The 20494-nt window shown below is 34.1% G+C and overlaps 2 protein-coding genes across 2 annotated transcripts; both read right to left on the bottom strand.

Annotated features, from left to right (window-relative positions):
• Positions 1–4044: 4044 nt before the first annotated feature.
• Positions 4045–11507, bottom strand: LOC131011118 (GDSL esterase/lipase EXL1-like). The gene is made up of 10 exons (XM_057938901.1): positions 11047–11507; positions 10839–10969; positions 10526–10759; positions 10181–10439; positions 8878–9064; positions 5264–5514; positions 5063–5193; positions 4740–4976; positions 4407–4662; positions 4045–4315 (listed from the first exon to the last, which is right to left on the bottom strand). The coding sequence occupies exons 1-10, from the start codon at positions 11303–11305 to the stop codon at positions 4131–4133; spliced, it is 2130 nt and encodes a 709-aa protein (XP_057794884.1). The 5' UTR covers positions 11306–11507; the 3' UTR covers positions 4045–4130.
• A 2006-nt stretch (positions 11508–13513) lies between these two features.
• LOC131011114 (protein FREE1) lies at positions 13514–20240 on the bottom strand. Its single transcript, XM_057938894.1, has 10 exons — positions 19236–20240; positions 18130–18216; positions 17509–17640; positions 17169–17300; positions 16877–16942; positions 16588–16698; positions 16303–16395; positions 15913–15946; positions 13942–14012; positions 13514–13849 (listed from the first exon to the last, which is right to left on the bottom strand). Exons 1-10 carry the CDS (start codon positions 20094–20096, stop codon positions 13772–13774), a joined length of 1665 nt encoding a protein of 554 aa, XP_057794877.1. The 5' UTR covers positions 20097–20240; the 3' UTR covers positions 13514–13771.
• Positions 20241–20494: the final 254 nt, after the last annotated feature.

The following is a 20494-nucleotide window of genomic DNA, read 5'->3' as shown; positions in this document are numbered from 1 at the left end:
TTATTGATGGTGAATTCGCCGATCTGGTAAGCCATTTTCTCTTCTCTCTACTTTTTTGTGCGATGACATACATTCCGGTGAAGTAACGATTCTAGTGGTAGCTCTGAAATTAGGATTTTATGTTGAAATTTTGAAATAGTATGATGTGGGTTAATTTTTCAATTCGATTTCTCTCTGTCGTCTGTAATGAAACACAAAAGAGTATGAAAAATGCGTCGACATTACTTGTAACGACGGCTTCGTGTGCTCTTCGTTCGCCGGAAGTTTTGTAAAAAAAAATTAAAAACGGTTCTTTTTGTGAATTGATGAAATTTCCCTATTTTTGCAATTTCTTGTATATTGGGTGTTGGAGGCGACAGGCTGCAGGCAACGAGAGGGTTGATGAATGAAGTTTTTCGATTTTTCAGTGGGCATAGAGGCATGTTCAAGAAGAGGACGATGAGATTGGGTTTCGATGGGGGATAAATTAGATGATAGTTGGGTGAAAAAAGAGGGCATGGGGTGAGGGGTGCTTCCAAGTTCCAGGCTTCCAGTCAGAGAGAAAGACGAGAGGGGTGGGCATGGGGGAGGGGTGACTTTTTCAATTTTTAGTTAAAATAAGATAAGATATTATTTATATAATATCAAATTGATTTTATTATATATTAAAATAAGATTTTTTTTCATTTAACAATTTAAATTTATATAAGGTTAGAATTGTAATTTGCTTATCTAATCTACATTTTAATCTAAATTATCAAACAACTAATTCATGTTATCTAGATTTTAATCTTGATCTATCAAACACTAAAATACATTACTAATCTCACTCAATCCATATTATTTTAACTAGGTTTTATTTATCACTCGTTATCTCAACTAGCTATCAAACTGGCCCAGACAATCTTAATAACACCCTTGATTCCTTGAATATCAACAACCTATGACGAAAAGAACCTGACCAAGTTTGCTACGAAAACCAAATACGCAGGGACGGAGCCAGGGGGGGCTAGGGGGGGCTAGAGCCCCCTCCCAAATTTTGAGTTTTTTTTTTTTTTAATTTTAAAATATATATAGATATATGTTTATACCTATTATAAAATACTTTTATTTTATAAAAGAGTATTTGGTTATTATATTCTCTCATATATATACTTAATTTAAGGATAATTCCGTTATTTAAAACTATATAATCTATGAAATATTCTTTGTTATTATTATTAATATACTTGTCTTTTAATAAAAAATGCCTAATATGTATGAAATGCTAAAAAAAATTATAATGTATTGAAACTAATTTATAATATATAGAAAATATATAATCTATGAACATGTTGTTTGTTATTATTATTATTATGCTTGCCTTTTAATAAAAAATGTCTTAAATATACGGAATGTCCAAAAAAAGTTTGTGATATATTGAAATTATATAATCTATGAAAATATTGTTCGTTATTATTAGTATTATGCTCGTATTTTAATAAAAAAATACCTTAAATATACAGAATGCCCAAAAAAAAAATTCTCGGGGGCTACCGCCCCCGAACCCCCGTACAATTTCAGCCCCCCCCGAAATTAATTCCTGGCTCCGTCCCTGCAAATACGTGTATATATCAAACTAACTGATAATTAAGAGTCGGTGAGTGGCAAACATAGTTGATACGCAGCGGAAATTTAAATACTTATTTCATTTGTATGATAAGACTAACTTGTATAAATCACTTTGATGAACTAATTTAGTGCCGAAAATTACTTAGACATGTGATTTTATCTATAATGAACTATCATAAAGAAAATAGTAATGTCTAGCTATTAATTTTAAACGATGCATTATACATAAAATAAATTGATAAAAAATTAATTTTATTTTTAATTTATATATATATATATATATATAATTTTAAAATTATTACAAATTGGGCCCCCCTGAAACAAAATCCTAGCAACATTAACATGCGATAGAAAATTACATTGTGCGAGTTGTAAGAGATTAATACCTAAAGTCAAAGATCTTGTGTTCGAATATCCTATGACGTGATCTTTAATTTTTTTTAATTTAATACTCTTAATTTATCGAAAAAAAGAAAGAAAATTACATTACACAACTAATTTCACTACAAGATTTGAAAACTTTTGAGTGACTTAAAACAGAATTCAATATGTTAGTAAGAAATAAACTTTACAGACTACGCTAGGGCCTATGTTTCAATACTTCAACAGGCAAAATACGAAAATGTATCAGGCCCCAAAAATCCGAGCCCTCGATGGACAACCGGCCGAACCCAGCCAACTTTTTTGTTTTTAGGTATTACCAAACTTACCTTTTCTTTTTTTAAGTTATCATCGGGAGAAATTTCTATTTGCTCCTCCCAAACTTTCCTCTATAGAATTGGGTTTCCTTACTACCATGTCCTTGAGGAGTACTCCTTCCTAGGGATGTCAAAAAAGCTTGAAATCGACGGATCAATTCGAATAGACCAATAAAAAAAGGGTTAGGGCTGAAATCTTTTAACCCAATTGGCCCGAATCGAAAAATAATCCGAGCCCGATAGAGTTGGCCAGCAAATCGAGTAGGTTGGCCCGATTAACCGAATATTTTTTTAATAATTGATTTTTAAACTTTAATACTTTACTTTTTAATTCGATAAATATATTTTGATACTTTTAGAATATGTTTTGATTTTTTCCAACGGTTAATAACAACATCTATGATATAAAAGTTAAATAAAGATAGTCATTCATGTTAAATCTATATACAATTTATATTGGAAACGAAGTTAAAAGTTAGATATTATGTAAACTGACATTAAAATAACACTAATTTTTTTGTCTAAAATAAGGCGAAATATCTTGATTTAAAAAATACGACATATTTTTATTACAAGAATATGATTATCTATAAAAAAAAATAAGCATATAAAAAAATCGTAAACTTGCGGGCCCGAACGGGCTAGCCGTAACCGAGTGGGTTAGGGTTAGGGTCGAAAAATTTTAACCTGAAAAAAAAAAAAAAAAAAAAAAAAAACGATTAGCCTGAACCGAAATAACCCGAAACCAAATGAGCTGGCCCGAAATCGAGTGGGTTGGCATGATCGACATCCCTACTCCTTCCATTCAGAATAAATTTGTTATAATTTTTCTTTTTGGTGCGTTCACAAAAAAATTGTCACTTTCATTTATAGTAGTAGAATCCACACATCTCCACTCACATTTAAAGTGGGACCATCACTCCACTAACAAATTTTCTCACATTTTATTAAAACTCGTGTCATCTAAAATGTGGCAAATATTCTGTGGACGGAGGGAGTATATAGTATCAAATTTGAACCATATATTGTATAGATGTGGAGCACTAAGAACACGACACGTGGCAGATGGCTTTCAAGGTCTTCCAAAGGAAAATACACATAGGGATAAAATGAGAATAAAAATTTTAGATATTAAAAATATATATATATATATATATATATATATATATATTATTCTTTTTTTAATTTTTTTCACTCGATGGCATACAATGTACAAATATGCATAACATTGCACATAAAAATGAATTGCACTAGACGACCTGTTAGGTACCTCTCGTTGCTACTCACTGTTCGTTGTCTTAATTATGTATACAATGCGTATAATTGAACATAAATATGCATATAGTTAACATTGCATACAAAAATAAATTGCATATTTTGTGGCAACATCAATTATATTTTTGTGTGCAAAGTTATGCATATTTATGTTTTAGTGCAACGTTATGTATATTTGTATTTATATATGTGCATATTTGTGTTCAATTATATGTACAATTAAAGTAGCAAGAGTGTTGATAGGCCTATATATGATCTCTATATAGGTACATGGCATGTCGCTTAGTGCAATACATTTTTGTGTGCAATTATTATGTATATTTGTGTTGATAAGCAGTAAATTAGATCTCTATATAGGTACATGACATGTCGCTTAGTGCAACGCATTTTTGTATGCAATATTATGTATATTTGTGTTTAACTACATGTATAGTTATGTTCAATTATATGCATTAAAAAAAGTTCAGATCAAAGGCTAAACTGATTGCAGTTTGAATGAATTTAATGTAGTTCGATTCCATTTCCATGTTGTGTAAAAGAAAAAGAAAGTGAAAGAAAAGTAAGATGCTAGGAGAGAAAATTGTGGATGGTGGTGGTGAGGATCTGATGTACAAGAAGGCGGTAGGCTTTTTCTGTAAGATGAAAGCTGTCCCAGAACACATAATCAGACGCATTCCAACACGTATATTTGCACAGAAATGCTACTTCTATTGTCCCTGTTCCGCAGCATCCCTTATCTGATACTTTGAATCCTGTCATTCTCAATTCAACATAATTAGATCCAATCCATTCTATTCATTCTCAATTAATATTATCAATACTAAAGAGAGTTGAAATCAATACCATATTTTTGGGGGTAGCGAATGAGATCAAGTGGAAGATTATAAATATCGACGTATATGAGGGTGGCTTCCGGATATCGAGCATTGAGAGACCTCAATTCCACAAACAGCTTTTGGTTGAACATTTCCGCAAAATCATTATACAAATCCACGCATTTCCTCTCAGCTCCACCCTTCAAACTTCTTTGCGATGGCAAACATCCCAACGGCGCTAGCCCAAACACTCCCATTCGTCTTGCCCCCAATTTATACAAATCCTTCACATACATATTACTCCATCATATAACAACTAAAAAAATACTACTCCGAAATAAACAAATATAATTGCCCTTACCTGCACCAAGGCAGAGGCGTAGCTAACTAGCAAGTCGGCGTAGGCAGGAACGTCGTACTGCGATTTTCGCAGGGACACTGCCCCGAAATAGGTATTGGTAACGTCGTTGCTGCCGGAGACCACCGCAAATAGGCTTTTGCTCAACAACGCCGACGTTCTCTCCTGCCCAACCATCTCCTCCACTTTTCTTATGTAATCTTTGAACATTTCTAGCTGGTCCCACAATGACAGTACCGACTGCAACATCCTAGCTCGTATATCATAACTCATCTATATTCGAAAACAAATTAAACATGAAAAAAGAAGAAGATCAAGAGACAGACCACGACGTTTGATGTTAGAGGGTCGAAGCCCGACCCTCCCGAAGCAAAGTTAACTCCTGTGAGGAGGTCATCATCTTGTAGATTTGGATCAAGATAAGCTGGCAGGAGCTCCTTGATTCCTAACTCTTCAGCTGCATTAATTTAAATAAATGTTACCATCATATTGCAATATTAAGCAAAAAGAAAAAGAAAAAGTGATACCGATGAGGTCGGATGGAACTTTTCCGTCGGAGAATCTTCCGGTGGGGCGTCCCCCGACAAAATCCTGGCCATATGGAGGGTAGTTAACTTTGATTATAGTTTTGAGATAATTGTTGTTGCCGGTGTCGACCACGGAGTCTCCGAACACGATGAAGGCAGGAATCGTGGTGTTTTTATGTAGATTTATGGCTGCATTGTGAGCTACAAGGAAAGTGGCGAGGCAGAGAAACAGTAATGGTTTGAACAAGTTGCTATGCATTGTTGTTCTTTGCAAACCTCTGTTTCATCCCTCAATACTGCCCTGCTTTTTTAGCAGTTTTATTTTTGTGGATTAATATAAGATTTTTTTGGATTGAATTAATTTCAACTGTATTGCGTTATTACTTGTGGATATGTTTATGTTGAAGGAATGGCGGCCTGACATATTTTGATTGATTGGATGGAGGTGTGTATTATTCAACTATATTCATTGAGTTTTTAATAGTATACTCCAAGTTGATCCGATATAGGAATAAACTAATGCGTGACCGCCATTTACTAATTTGAGTCAAGATAAATCTTATACAATTATAGTGTATACCATTTATTGCGTTCGATGGAAAATGCAGAATTAATTATTTCATTTATATCAAAATCAAAAAAATTATTTCATTTATATGTGTTTTATGCAATACTTGCTTTGGTTTGTATTTCTCCTCATCATTTTGTTTCTTCTTGTTAGTTGTATGCATATTAGATTGGGTTGTTGGACGGTTGGTGATTAATTGAGAATATTCCAAAAATAGCACATACTTATGCTGGCCTAGTAATAAGAAACAAAAATTTGGACAAAATTTCCTTATTTTTTGACATTGTGCAAGTATATACTTTAGATTTTATCTCACTTAGTAATTGATTTTTTATGACGTGTATTATGATTCAAAAAGTATTTGCGAAACATTAAAGCATATAAAATTCTTGTTAAATATACATATATATATATATATATATACATAAAATTTTCATTTTTGTTGTACTATATTTTTAGAGGATGTTTACACAATAGTGTTAATTAGTTAGGCTCCTGAACTAAATTTCTAACTTGGTCACTTAATACAAAACTACACATCTTTATACACAGCATGACAGAACTTTGGGTATTTTTTGGTCTTAACCTTTAATAAAAAAATTATGCCTATAAAATCACAAACTTTGAGTATATTGTGATTTTAACTTCTAATAAAAGTTCTGCTTGTAAATCCAGAAACTTGTAGTTATTTCTTATTTTAACTATGTGAACAATTTACGGTTACATACATAGATTTAATTAGGGTACTTTCTACGTGATTGTAATTAGGGTAGATTTAATTTAATTTTTTTTTTCATACTATTTAATTAGGGTACTTTCTACGTGATTGTAATTAGGGTAGATTTAATTTAATTTTTTTTAAGTATGAAACAATATCATTTAATATTTATTAATCACATCAACTAGTTATAAGTCATGTAAGATTAAAATGCCACGTATGTGATCGGATACTGTTCATGTATTTAAAATAGAAACAATTAAAAGTTCGTGATTTTATAGACAGAATCTTTTGTTAAAGGTTAAAATCAAAATATGCTCAAAATTAGTTGTTTTATAGGCATAATTTTTTTATTAAAGGTTAAAATCAAAATATGGCGGAAGTTTGTGATTTTAGAGGCTATTTAGGGGGTGTCTACTAATTTATTTATTTCGCCCTTAATGAAATTTCCTACAATTATGCATCAAAAATGAAAACAAGTTCACATGGAGAAGCGTCAAGTGCAGAGTATACTGCATTGACCATGCCGGGACATTAATTATGAAACATATTGAAGTGCTGAGGACTACTAAAGTTATCTTCAGAGTTAGGGAAGGTCTCTATACACTTATTGCCTATCAACTTTTTTAAATGTTTGCTAAAAGAATCTTATAGAAAATAAAACTATTATTATTATTATTAACTAGTGACGATTTTAGTATTTGTCACTATGCACTCGTGTGATGCATTAGACGTACGTCTGTCAACGTTGTATTTTTACTATAAAGTTACTACTCATCTAATAAAATTTAAAGATGGGGTTATAACAATATATATTATTATATATGACAACAATTAAATAATTCAAGGATAAAATAAAAAAGTGTGCGTGTGTTCGCCTTGGCCAAAGGTCTTGGGTTCGAGTCTCATGCGGCGCAACCTTCAAATTTTTTTATCAAAAAATATTGATAGAAAAAGGATAAAATAAAAAATGACAAACATTGAGTTAGATCATAAATTTTGAAAATTTTCTTTATATACAATAGTTACTGTAGAAGCGGTGTGTTTGTCATTATTATTATATATTCAAATCATCAATTCTGTGAGTTGTAACTCTTCAGACAATAATATAAATAAGCTAATTTTGAAATTGTTCAAGACAAAAAAAAAAAAAAGATTAACCTTGATTTTTGTAAGTCTGTCGTTGTATAAGACACAATAAAAGAATATTGAAATTTGAGTGACAACTTTGAATCTGATTATGTTAACGACACCCTCAGTATCAAAACTTACTCCTTACATTATGCCCACTTAAAAGATTTCCCAACACAACTGCTTAGCTTCGGAATAATAACCAATTTTTGCCACTAGAGAATCCATTGACATGATCTATATATGTTTCTCAACATCATAATTGTATTACCTATCTAGAGTTGCAATTAATGATTTTGTGTATCACCATGTACACCTTAGACATTTCAAATTTCGTGATCATGCACCTCTTCCATGAAATTAGTATCTCGTCTCCAATATCCTACAAAAATGAAGATATATTTCTTCAATTACATATTTAATTGTCAACCATAAAACTAGGCCCAAGATCAGCACATAGAATAACAAACAAGCCCAAATCTACTGTTTTGTAACTAAAAGTAATAAATATTATAAATAGTAAAATGAGGCTATGAATCGCCCTTTGTACTATATCGCCACAATATTTTGATGTCATTGCTAAATGGGCCAAAGAGGTCCAAATTTGGTAATGATTGCTATAAATAGATATATTAAAATCCCTCGTCGTTCAAGAAGCCCAAGCATAATTTTGAAATGGGCCAATAAGGCTGGGCTTGTTTGGGCGAGGTCGATTAGGGCTCAGAGATCCAAGTCAACTTTTTTCATGTATGTTATTGTTAATGTCACAACATTTCATACTACTTTAGTAAGCTCTGTGGCACTGGAAAATCCGTTTAATTAATGTTAGATTTGCACAATTTGATTTAAGTTGGATATTAAATTGTCAAAATCAATAATTGGAATACGAAATCACAATAATTTGGAATCCAAAGGATTTGAAGTATTAGGCGCCTAAACACAAAATAGCATCTACAAGTTGCAACATTAATTCTACATTTGTCATGATGAGAAGGATTCGCAAATTTTAGAGGAAAGCTTTTGTATCTTTACATGTTTATAGAACCATGTTTTTGTAAATCATGACGATCGATCACAATTACACTTTGCAAATAAGAAATTAAATAAGCTATTTATGATAGGAAATACAAACACAAACGCCATCAAATTTATTTTCAGTTATACAAGTTACTTTGAGGAATTCAAAATAATGGTCACACGAAACTTTCGATATATTTGTGAATGATATGATCGACAAGAACCTTGTACGCTCCCTCAGTAGGATGATAGCTGTCCCAAAATATATAATTTGACACATTTCCACACGTTCCACTGTATTTATTGCACAACGTTGTTACTTCTATATTTCCACTGCCACAACAACCTTTGTCACTCACTTCAAACCCTGACAATCATTAACAAAAGAGCTTCTCATTATCATTTATAATCTCGAGAAAAATTATACGTTGATTCATTAATTATGGAGCCATCATAATTTGGGAGTAGATAATCTCTAGTTCCTATATTGACTAGTGCAGAATGTGAGGAGTATGTGACGCGCCGCGTGCGTGCATTTATGAACTAAATACGAAAGGAATGTAATACTTCCTTCATTCCAATTATATAAGCTTGTTTTTTTTTTTTTTTTTTGAATGCTCTAGGCTGGTTTTTATAAAAGGTAATATATTTTAATTCATTTATTAACGTATCCTTATTTAACTCTTTCATTAACTCTAATATTAATTAATCGTCAAAATATAAATATAGACATATTAACAAGTTACTTGTATAATTTTTTTTCTTGATAATTTTTTTAGTCCTTGTACAATATTCAATTAACCTATATAATTGGAATGAACGGAATATAAATAATGTGATACTATTGGAGATAAACTACAATTAAGATCAACAAGAGGGTTATAAATGTCTTGGCCAGTTTTCATGTATAAATATATATATAAAGATAGCATTCTCACTAGATTATTTCTCTCTCTCTCTCTCTCTCTCTCTATATATATATATATATATATATATATATATATATATATATATATATATATATATAAAGTGCGATTAATTTGATGGAAAATGAGAGAAAAAAATATATTTTCACCAATTTTCCACCATTTTCACATGTTTATTATGATGGAAAATTTTCTTCGCACAGAGTGGAATATTTTCTCAGATAGTCCCTTTTCACTCATTTTCTCTCTTTTCACTCATTTTCTCTGTAATGTTGGATAATAGTATTATTCTAAGGTAGGGCTATGAAAATATTTTTCAATATTATCTCATCTTTTCTTTTCCATCATTTTCCAATGATAATATTTTCTCATCTCTTTTTATCCATCATTTTCTAATAAAAAAATTTCAACCAAAGTAAACGCACCACCCATAGTATTATACTACTATTTGTGATTCATTCAAGTTTTGTGTGTTGACATTATACATTGATTGAACAGAAAGGCAATATGATTGAAATAGAGTGACGATGAATAGTGTGGTGTGGAAGATTGGTTACCGTAGTTTTGAGGGTGTAGGATGAGATCGAGAAGAGGGTTGTAAACATCAATGTAAACTACCCTCGACTGTGGCAATGTTGTATTGTTGAGATTGAGTAGTTGAAGTGAGAGCTTAGAATTAACTAATTGTGCAGCCTTGTTGTAATTATCTGCACAATCTCTCTTTGAGCCTCCAGCCAGAGTTCTCTGAGACGGCAAGCATCCAATTGGTGGGATGGAAAATACAGCAATTCTTCTTGCCCCAAGCTTGTAGATTTCCTTCATCATCAATTTCAACATGTACAATTTTAGTCATTAATATTAAGGAAGTATATACTCCATATACAGATAAATTAAATGACGACCTGTATAAAATCGGAGGCAGAGGCAACAAGAAGATCAGCATATGAAGAAATATCATACTGCATTCGGCGAATACCAACGGTGAAGTAAGTATTAGCCAGGTCATCACTGCCAGCCACCACCAAGAACAAACCCTCCTTCAATATCTTGTTTGTACCTTCTTCCCCAACTGCCCCTTTCAGCTTCCCTATGTACTCTTTGAAATGCCCTAATTGATCCGACAAGGAGGTCACTGCCTGCAGTTTTTTTGTTTATCTTGACAATTAGCCTAGCAAGAGTAAAATATTACTATTATTTGAGGATATGAATGTATACCACTATTTTAGAAGTCTGAGGGTCATATCCGCAGCCGCCAGAAGCAAAGCTGACGCCAGTTGGAAGATCTTGAGCCGTCAAATTTTTGTCACTGTATGCCGGAATTAAGTCTTTGATTCCCAATTCTTCAGCTGTTAGTCAAGACGTATATATGATTTAAGAAAGTGAGGAGTTAAAGTAATTAAGAAGAGGGTAATTAATCATATACCGATCAAATCAGGAGGAGTCTTGCCATTGGTAAACCTGCCGGAGGGAAATCCACCGGGAAAATCCTGACCGTAGGGAAGGAAGTTGCAGTAGATGAGGGTCTTGATGAGGTTGTTGTTGCCCTGATCCACTATCGAGTCTCCGAATGCGTAAACTGCCGGAATCGTCATATTTTCCGGCAGCTTTATCACTCCTTTGCAACTCACAAACAACATAACAAAACACACACCGCAAATGTAACAATTAATTACTTGCTTCATTTTGTGCTAAGTTTGTTGTAGTAGCAATATGTAGAATGCATTCCGACTTATATATATATATATATAACCACCTGTCTACTCTTTTCTGCAGTGATCCAAGTTTTCTTATACCACAAGCATGCATATAACATTTATTGTCTTCTTGTTTTCGTTATTATAATATATCGTTGTTTGAGTGCATGTAGATTTAAGAAATAGGCCTTCCCCTACTCACTGCCTCAAAGTGACCATATATGCCCAGCAGAGCCACCACATTATCCCCATTGTTTCACCATAATATGGGCAAGTTGTTTTGTTACAGTGTCTTTGGCGTTTGATTCTGAACGGCATTGGTCGTAGTATATATGTTTCTACTTTCTATATGCCCAATAGTAACTTGAGATTCTTTCAACGTACCAAATTATCTCACTTTCAACTTTCTTTTCGATGTAGTTTCACTAAATCTCACTTTCAACTTTATCATGAATTGCAAATTGGAGTGAAAATGAGGAAAAAGAGACTACCAAAAAAAATTCATTATACTCAGAAAAAAAATTATCGACACTACTAAGCATATGAAAATAATGAATAAATAGTGAAAAATATATATTTCACGACATTAAAGTTGTATTCTCTTTGATGGAAAAGGCTGGAAAACATATACTTTTACTCCTTCGTCCTTTTACATGTGTTATACTGTGAATAATTTTTCCCAGACAAGTTGGAAATTCGAGTAGTCCTTTTTCTCCTTTTTTTTACTCAAACTCATAATAATATTGTTATAGTGTATTGTATGGGGGGGATAAACTATATTTTCCATATTAGAGAACATGGGATAAAAAAAAAAAAAAGAGGAATAATATAAAATTATCCTTTTTTTTATCCCTTATATTTTTCATGATAAATTTGCAATGAAAAAGAACGTACCCTAAGTGACAATAGAAATGGCAAATTGAGGAAAATGAGGTCGTTAAACAACCAGAGAAATATGAGCAGTCTCAATTCTCAAGTAGTCTTATTTCAAACCTATTGAGAGGATAACAAGGAGACAATTAAGCTCAGTACTAAGGTTGTACTCATTATTGTGAGGTAGTTGAAGCTAAACTAGGAATTGCGCTGTTCCTTGTATTCCACGAGCTAAATACATCAATATTTGGCTTAATTAACTTCTACTAATGAATTGCCTCTTTTCTTTTCTATGTAGGGTCTATAACGCAAAGAATTCTTTAATTAGAGCGTATGTGTATAAACATCTTTAAAATACTTCCTTCATCCCTGAAATAAGTTCATCTTTTTCCTTTTTGGGACGTCCCTCAAATAAATTCCTCTTTTGTTTTTTCTATTTTTGGACAACTACATCACCACTAATAATACTTTATTTATTCTTACTTTTCACTTTTTCACCACTCTCAATACTAATTATAACACTTTTTCACCTTTTCACCACTCTCAATATTAATTATAACATATATTTTTCTCCACTATCAATACACTTTACCATTTTTTCTTAAAACCCGTGCCGTCCCCAAAGAGGAACTTATTTTGGGGACGGAGAAAGCATAAGGGATTTTTAATTGAAATAGAGTACATGAGTCTTCAAATAAGTGTTGATCAGTCGGTTCAGTGCTATTTCTTTCTTAAAATATGTCTGTAATTGTTTTGCCAATGGAAATAACTGAGTTGAATATAAAGCGAATGGAATTCTTGTAAAATCCATGCTACATGGTTTATAGGTGATTTACTAAGATGGATTATAAACTCTTTCAAAAGTATAAAAAAAGATAGATCATCAATTTCAGATATCCTAAATGAACTTAAAACAACTTCTTTATTTCATATCTTTTTAAATGAACTAGAATTGCAAATTTTTTTACAATGGAGATACATACATATATATATATATAAACTCAATCATATATACATTATTCACTATTCAGAATATTAAACGCTCCCTAAACATTGAACCCATGAAATACCTACAACTCATACTTGGCGATAATGTTCCCCAAAAAATAGCACCTAATTTATTAGGTATCTATGTGATTTTCTAGTCTATCTCAAAGCAGATTCAGAATCTCAGCTCATATACTTTAACCTCTATGTAACCAGACAATTTTTCTTTCCTTTTTAAGATAATAAAGCAACAAAACATATCATGTGTCAGTAACTCATTATATCAGATCAACCATTAGTCATAAACCATAAACACTGTTATCTAACTAGAGAATATTAATGTACAAGAACAATATAATCATAAAAAATCGTCTAGTAATTCAAACTTAATTTACATTTTGAAGTCAATGAACAAAATATGACAACAGGAAAGCAGCATACTATAGAATGAGCACACACCGATATACAGGTAAACAAAGCAAAACCTGCTTCATTCACATCATAAAATAACAAATATACCAAAACAACAAGCATTAAAACCCAAATTTCAGTAAAATACTCAGCCAAGAATCAAATATACCAATTGGGTATGGTTCAATTGCCAGTAACCAAAAAAGGATGTTGGCAAACCCCACACTCAATTGTCTCTGAACCAGAACTGGGCACTTGAACCTACATCACATACGAACGGCAGCTTAGTGAAATTTTCAGCACGTAAGAAACCAAAGAATAGAGCTTAATACAAAATACAGAATGATTAAAACCTGCAAATGGACTGTACAAGTTGGGCAGGCGACTTCTTTCATCCGTCTCCCAGAACCATCTGATCTCGAGCCTGAAAAAAAATATACTAATATTATAGCTAGCTGTACACTTACAATAACATGCATTTCACCCAGCCAACAAGCAGACATAACAAATACTATGTAAAGACCATTGTTCAAAATCATTAAGACCCAACATTAAAGTGAAGCATCCCAAGCTTTCACATTGGACAGCACTTGAAATGCTTATTACAAAAAACAAGATCATAACAATATCTTGTTTGAAGCAAAAATAAAATAAAATAAAATAAAATAAAATAAGTGACAAGTCAAGGATATCACAAGAAGATAACCAAAGTAAAACAAGTAGCAATAAAGAGTGGAGAATTTTATCACTCAAGAAAAAGAATAATTTCTGTCGAAACTGCACCTGCCCAACATTTACACCTGCCCAACATTTATGATGAATCATAAATGTCAGACCAAATGGTTACCTAATGTAAAGCCAAATTGACCATTAATTTCATCAATCAATCAATAGATTTGATTGAACTTGCTACCCTTCTTTGTCAATCCTATCAATACCGCCCATTTGGACACCTAGTCCCCAGACTATAATTTGAAAACAACCCTTATTAACTTGGACATAATCCCCAAGATCCACTTTGTTTTCATCCTCCCTAAATAAAATTCTGTTTGGTGGCCCACGCAATGCAGTTACTAGAACTGACCCAATCATCCTGGGTCAACTGGAGTTTGCACTCGATTCTTGCTCCAACTGCATGGTAGCAAAGATCTCCTCACACAAAACATTGAGAAAAAACTCTAAGCAATGTAAACTGGATATGCCCGGCACGTGTGCAACGTGATACTGGAAGCATCCACATAAATCGTCCACTGCTTATTTGCTTGGAACCAAAGACTTAAAAGAGTTCACCTTGAGATCATCCCCGTTTCATAACACAATTCATAAGTCAACTACTTCTATCACATAGGTGGATGGAAGCCAACGACCAAATCACACCTAATGAAGGGCAGACCTCTCCGTCACCATCATACAACATCTACTTTTGCAGAGTAATTCAGATGATGCAAATGTAAATATTGCTCCGCTCTTAAAATCCAAGTTACTGAATCGTCACCTTGAAAGATGCAGAAGTCAACCTTCTTGTTGGAACTTGAATGTAATTGCTAAAAACCACAACCAAAGAGCAGCATCCCACAGCGGTGAAGACAGCGACTAAATGCCACCGCTGCTTGCTAGAACCTTGTCCTAGGTAGCATCTCTCAAGTTTATCTATTCTAGACATGACTGAAGTTTGGCAAACTCCATCCATAACAACTCAAAACCCTGCTTTGTCGTGTTCATATGCATCCCCATGCACATTGCTGCCATGACCCAACTTCCAGAGTGGCAGGTATAAAAACCAATTTGGTAGAGTCAAGGATTACTATGCCAAGGAGATAAACAAAATCATAAAAGTAAAAACAAAGGATGAATGGTTTTATTACGCAAAAGAAAGAAAAAGAACTGAACTTATTCCCTCAGGCTCAGGTATTGCACCTCCAAATTGTTGAATCCTATTTGTTAGACCAAAAGTCTGCCCAGAATAAACTGAGTTATTCGCTCATTTTCTTCATGAAATCTACCAATTTTATCACTCCATTTACTATATAATTTATCCCTTCAACAAGCTACTCGATCATAACTAGAAATAAATTAATCGATCAACCGATTTGATTGATCTTTCCAGTCTTTGGTACACATCCAAAAGGAAAGAATCTTATTCCTATCAAAGAAAGGCACCTTGGTCGAAAAGGTCAGTATATTAAGGAGAGGAATTTAAATGCAAACCAACAATAAGAACTAAGAAGGAACTGAAAACCAAGTCCAAAAAACAACAGGAGGGCAAACCAATTGAGCATAAATATATCAGAACCTGCTATATATACTTCAACTGTAAAGTTTACCTGATGACACTTTGCAGCTTCTCTCCATCTCCTCCTGTAAAATAAAATTCCAAGATGAACATGACAAGGCCACTAAAAGGGAGTAGACTGAAATAGAATTCCCAGGCAAATTTAACTTAAGTTTACCACATGCACAAATCAAGATAATTTAAAACAACTAATTGACCAGAGCTTAAGGATAAATCTTAAAGGGTAAACTCTGGTGGCATGAAACTGTGCATTATTCTTCACCAATATAAGAATGATACTTTTGCACATTCTCCATGTAATATGACTGTATAAAAGCATGAAAATGATAATTCATCCATACAAGAAGCACATAAAAAGAGGAAACTTGTGCAAGCAGTTGTATTTTTACATCATTACTTGTAATGCATCATTGCATGTAACCTGAAGTTTCTTGGCAAGATCCTCATGACTTTGAACGATGGTTGATCTGCTGGCACCTTCCTTAGCACTGTTCAATCGCCGAGAAACTTCAGCCTACAAACAAATTGAAGAGACCCAAATTTATTTATAATGCCTTCTCTACAAACCATAGACCGAACACGTTATTTAACAAAAAAAGAACCAAGTTTATTAAGTAATCACTTCGACTGGTGTAAACCTAATGCAGAGCTATACTTGCTAAAGTTTGTGCAAGAACAAAGGGCAAGATTCACTGTTTATACATACCAAGCATCGATCACAAACTCTAACAACAGGAGCATTCTCATCAGAAGTCAGAGCAGTTCTACCCTGAGTGCACTTGTCGCAAAATATATCTCCACAGTTCCTGCAATGATGCTGACGAAAGGGACCAATGCATTATTCATTTATGCAACTTACTTACATATCTATCTTTAATATATATGGATTTACATAATTTTAAAAGAGCTTAACCAAAGAGGATGACAGAGCACTTAGTAAACTCTAGCCAAGGCAGAAAGAAGATGAAAAGAAACTTTGAATCAGTATGACCTACCCTCCGGACAAAAGCACTGAAGTCTGTTCCACAAGCTGTACATTTTGTTGTCGCTTCATCAGGAACCTGTTCAAGTTTAACCATAAATTATTAAAAAAAAAACTGGAGTTTCAACTCTAAGATAGTCTGTGGTAGAAAACTCTGTAAGAAGCATAAATTAGCTAGCATGAACTTCTCAATTTTTCCTCAATTCCATAAGTTTAGAAAGTACTTGCATGCTATAAAGCAAAAGGAGCAACCTGGAAATTGTAGTATTGAAATTTGAAAGGAAACACAAACCCAGCATATTTACCCAGTGATCTTTCTCCTCATTGACAGGTTTTATCTTATTGATAAAATCAGTAAAACCTTTCTTCTTCTCAACAGGTTGTTCAGCAATCTTTGGAAATTCAGTTGGACGGGTTCTTCCACTCATCTCCTTATACTGCAGTTTCAAAAGAAGCAAATATCTTATATAAACAACTTCCTTGGCAATATACTCTACTTACGTTTTCATAATGATGGATAAGCAAACAATAAAGACATAGTTACACAAAAAGGTGCCAGTCACCAGTGACAAAGAACTAGAGCTTTGTAATGGATGTCAATTGCTAAACAAGAAAACAATTTGGACAAGTTAGAAAACTTCAAACCTGTGCAATCGCAGCAGTAACTGTATCCAAAATGGTCGTTGTAGTATAACTATTAGATTTCAATCTGATACGCCTTGGTTCAAAGTCAACAGAACTTTTTGACCAGAAAGCAAATATCGATGATTCGATAGCCTAAACAATGTAACAAATGGTCCCATGAGCACAATCTAAATAAGAAAAAGAGATGCATGCACAAGCTAGACTCAAAAGAATTACACAAGAAGAGGAACATCTTATCTTACAAAGCCTTGCAACAACTCATCCTAGAAGGAGCATTAAACAACTATGATGTCAGCATGACCATCTTATTCCAATGAACTTCTTCATTTACCCAAATCATAGGCATGGTCCATTTAATTTGTTCATGATCTTCCAATAATTGCAAATATATTTTATTAATTAAAAATGAGCTTTGCATGTATTAGATAGAGCTGCAGTCTACATCAACGTCACAAACAGAAAATCAATACCACTCTACACCAAGATAAAGCTTCTTAAGAAAAGGAGCTGATTGGTTTCTGGAAGCCTTTTACATAATACAAGCATGCATCATGCGTGACAATCCTCCCTCCCAAACCCAACACCACTTTATCAAAGGAAAAGGAATAAGCGAAATCATACTTCACATCTGGTTATTGTGTCAAGAAGATAAATTCTCAATGTGCGGTTGGTACTTGGGTCCAGCATACGGATTCCATCTAAGCCAATCTGAAAGAAAGTAGACCTGATGTTAAAATTTGCAGAATGCTGAATATAAATAATGATGAAAAAAGTAAGTTCTATACTACCACGGCGCAAAATAGTTCAACATTTCAAAGCATCACAGACTTATATTTTCTGAACGAATCTAAATCTACTGCAATAAAGCTTCTCCTGAAATATGAGTAGCAAAATTATTTTTCTTATGTAGGAAAATATTGACTGACAATTCTTGGTTGTTGAAAGAAAGTGCTTATTGAAGTTATTATGCCAACTCTTGGTTGTTCGGGGATGGGGGTTTGGGTGAGTCATCTCTTCTTCTTCCCCCAATTTTCCCCCTATAGTAAATTCTTTTAATGTCTTACAACCTCTATTACCTATATACTTTACAAAACAATCTTTCATTACCCCTGGTATGTATTATGTCACCATCATTTAGCATCAGCACCAACATTATGTCACACCCATTTACTTATATATACCATATTCCAACCACTACGCATTCAAGATACACAGCACTCAGACCACTACTCAAACAAAAGAGCCTGGATTGACAGGGCTAAAAATATTAAAATCTTGACTCTCAAGGGGCATCTTGATTGTTTTGTCGTCTAATATCATGTTTGAGCTTTCAGCAGCACCTTTTATGCGGTAGACACTCATCCCTAATTGCCTAATAATCAAGCAGATAGTAGTCTCCTCTCCTGTAATTCTTTCAAAGTCACAGAAGGTATACCATTGCACTTTTAAGGAGAATAGATGAAACCCAATCAAGATGCAGACCAGGGGTGTTAATGGAACATTTCTACACAAACAATAATAATAAACAAATTAAGGAGAATAGATGAAACTCAATCAAGTTCAAGACCCACAAACTTGTCGAAATGGACATCAAATAAAATGTAGGGGGGCACCCTCAGGCACGCCCGAGCTCATGAACTGCTACTATTGCAGTTAAATTAATTGAAGATATTCAGAACCTTTAATGCAATAGTAAATAATATAAGGCTAGGTTTTAACTAAAAAACCTGGCAAAGTACATCCATGGTGCTCTGCCCGCCACTTTCTGCCAACAACTTCACTCTGAACTTCTGAACCGCGCTCTTCAGGTCCTGCTGGGCATCTGCCTTTGGCACAGCCCTCACAACCTTCAATGACGAACTTTTCGGCCGTTCTTTCCCTGATGACGAAGAAGATGAGTACCCAATGGGCCTCCCAAAATCATCAAAGCCGGACCAGGTTGAAGAATTTGGAGTGGTCCCCCTAGCTCCATAAGGCTCACTACTCCCCCTGTAGGCATAAACCCCTTCATTATTCCCATAGGGGCTATCACTCCCATAGCCGCTCTCAGCTCGCTTGCTATATATCTCGGTTCCCAAATCCGACCTGCTCCGACTCAAATTCCCGTCGTGATTATCGTACTGAGGTTCGTAAGGATTGGTAGTGGGTTGAGAGTATTGAGCAGGTGGGTGAATCGACGGGTAACGCGAATTGGGGGAAACGGGGTTATGATTGGGGTTTGATGCATAATTCGGCGTGGGGTGATCGTAATAAGAGGGCAGTTGGGAGTGGGAAGGCGGCTGATAGGAGCCGTGGGCTTCGAATTGAGGGAATGAATAGGGGGACTGAGGCTGCAAATAGGAGGTGGCGGCGGGGGGAGGATCTGGAGTTTGGGGCAAGGAAGGGTAATTATGTTGGTAGGTTGAGTAGTCGGTGGAGGGAGGCGGCGGAGGAGGGGTGTAAGTGTTGGCGGAGAAGGGCGGGGCGGAGGCGTAGGACGGGGGCGGGGCAGGGTAAAGAGGATCGATTGGGTTGGGATTTGGAGTGTGAGTTTGTGGGAAGTTTTGTTGGTGGTAGTAAGGGACGGAGGAGTAGTCGGCGTTGTGCATTGTGAGGAAGGAAAACTCCGGCGATGATTTTGATTTGACTTTTGTGTGGGCGGTGATGATAGATAATTGCAGAGAGAGAGGAAAAGAGTGTTTTGTCAGCAATCAAAGAGTGATGCGTTTCTAAAGTATAAAGCGCTTTAGAGGCAGATGCGTTTCTAACGTATAAAGCGCTTTTAGAGGCAGAACGAATTTCGGGTATGTGATCTTGTTTAGGGTTAATTAAAGTTTCTATCTCGATTTTGTCAAGAATCTTTCAAATTTATGCAATTTTTACAAAATACCAATTTTGCTCTTCACGTCTTAATTTTTTTCCTTTTTTTAATTTATTATCAGACTTGCATAACAAACATGTTGTCCTTATGGGTAAATTATCTTTCAAAAAATTTAAACATTACGAT

The sequence above is a fragment of the Salvia miltiorrhiza genome, chromosome 2, assembly GCF_028751815.1.
Source record: "Salvia miltiorrhiza cultivar Shanhuang (shh) chromosome 2, IMPLAD_Smil_shh, whole genome shotgun sequence".
Taxonomy (NCBI): domain Eukaryota; kingdom Viridiplantae; phylum Streptophyta; class Magnoliopsida; order Lamiales; family Lamiaceae; genus Salvia; species Salvia miltiorrhiza.
Note: the sequence above shows the minus strand (reverse complement) of the source record. Positions and strands in the feature narration are given on the sequence as shown.